General features: G+C 54.8%; 1 protein-coding gene across 1 annotated transcript; it reads left to right on the plus strand.

Annotated features, from left to right (window-relative positions):
• The first annotated feature begins 81 nt into the window (after positions 1-81).
• On the plus strand, positions 82-1002 carry FAM84B (family with sequence similarity 84, member B). Its single transcript, XM_009572871.1, has one exon. It carries the CDS (start codon positions 106-108, stop codon positions 1000-1002), a length of 897 nt encoding a protein of 298 aa, XP_009571166.1. The 5' UTR covers positions 82-105.
• Positions 1003-1689: the final 687 nt, after the last annotated feature.

Raw genomic sequence — 1689 nt, forward strand, 5'->3', positions numbered from 1 at the left:
GGTGGGGGGGGAAGCCGTGCCCTGCCACCCCGCTGTTTCTCTGGAAGCCTCTCGCCCCCCTGCCTGCCTTCATGGCCCCGCTGTGTGTCTGTCGTTGCAGTGGGCATGGGGAACCAGGTGGAGAAGCTGACCCATCTGAACTACAAGGAAGTTCCCACGGCCGACCCGACAGGTATGGACAGAGATGAAGGGCCCAGGATCGGGGTCTCCTACATCTTTTCGAATGACGATGATGAGCTGGAGCAGCAGCAGGATTCGGTGCATGACCTGGGGGGTGAGCACCCTGCCCTGCAGCCCTACGATCCCCAGCTGCATGAGGTGGAGTGCTCGGTCTATTACCGGGACGAGTGTATTTACCAGAAGAGCTTTTCTGAAGAGGATGCACTGCCAGAGGAGGGTGATGAAGGAGGTGGGGGGCATCTGAGCACCTACACGCCGGAGAACCTGCTGAATAGGTGCAAACCAGGTGACCTGGTGGAGTTTGTGTGCCAGGCCCAGTATCCGCACTGGGTGGTCTATGTCGGGGATTTTCAAGTTGTGCACCTGCATAGGCTGGAGGTGGTGAACAGCTTCCTCACCGATGCCAGCCAGGGCAGACGGGGCCGCATTGCCAACCAGCTGTACCGCTACAAACCCCTCAGCCCGGCCGTGGTGGTGCGCAACGCCCTGGAGCAGGTGGGTTGCAAGGACCGGGACTTGAGCTGGAGAAACTCTGAGTGTTTCGCTGCCTGGTGCCGGTATGGCAAGCGGGAGTTTAAAATCGGTGGGGAGCTGCGCATAGGCAAGCAGCCCTACCGATTGCAGATCCGGCTGGGTGATAAGCGCAGCCACACGCTGGAGTTTCAGAGCCTGGAGGATCTGATTATGGAGAAGAGGAGAAATGACCAGATTGGTAGGGCTGCTGTGATCCAGGAGCTCTCCAGCCACCTGCAGGCTGCAGAGGAGGAGGAAGAGGAGGAGGAAGACCATCGTCATCCAGGTGCTCGGACTGCTGTGGAGTAGTAGCCCCAGCACCACCATGCTGCTTAGCCTGGGTGACGGGGATTAAAACTGAAGGCTGCGAAATTGAGCTGTTATAAGCCCTTTGGGCCCCTTCGGTGCAGCTTCATTCCAATCACATGTGAAAGGAAGGGGGAAAGCTGATTAAGTGTCTGTGCTTTAGTGCTTAACTCCTTCAGTGCTTGATGATAAAACCGCTGACTTATTTGCAGAGGATAAAACTCAGGGCAATTCTACCCCTCTCCACTCCCACTTCTTTCCCTTCCTCTCTGCCCTCTTTGTGCGTAGCCTTTCCCTCAACCATCTGCCAGTAGGCCCGACCCTACAAGATGCTAAATGCCTTTGACATCTGCTTATCAGCAGAAGTTAAGAGTATTTAATACTGTTAAGAAGGAGCCAACAACTTTCAGGACATGACCAAGTAGCTCTGATTAGTTGGTAGCTGAGAAGCATGAGGATATTGTTTTCCCTTCTCTGCCCCTGTTTCTCTTCAGTTGTGGCTCCTGTTGGTATTGCAGCAAGCTCCTTGCTTGCCTGATGCAAGCCTCCATGGATTGGTAGCCAGCCCCCTGGAAGGTGTAAGGGAGAAATCTCCACTAATTTTAATGAAATGAGTTCGATGTGCCTGGTGCTGCCTTAATTGATAGGAACTTGCAGGTGGGTGGGGGACTTCTTCCTTCGCTATCAGTG

This window comes from Fulmarus glacialis, unplaced genomic scaffold (genome assembly GCF_000690835.1).
Source record: "Fulmarus glacialis isolate BGI_N327 unplaced genomic scaffold, ASM69083v1 scaffold8382, whole genome shotgun sequence".
In the NCBI taxonomy this organism is placed as follows: Eukaryota; Metazoa; Chordata; class Aves; order Procellariiformes; family Procellariidae; genus Fulmarus; species Fulmarus glacialis.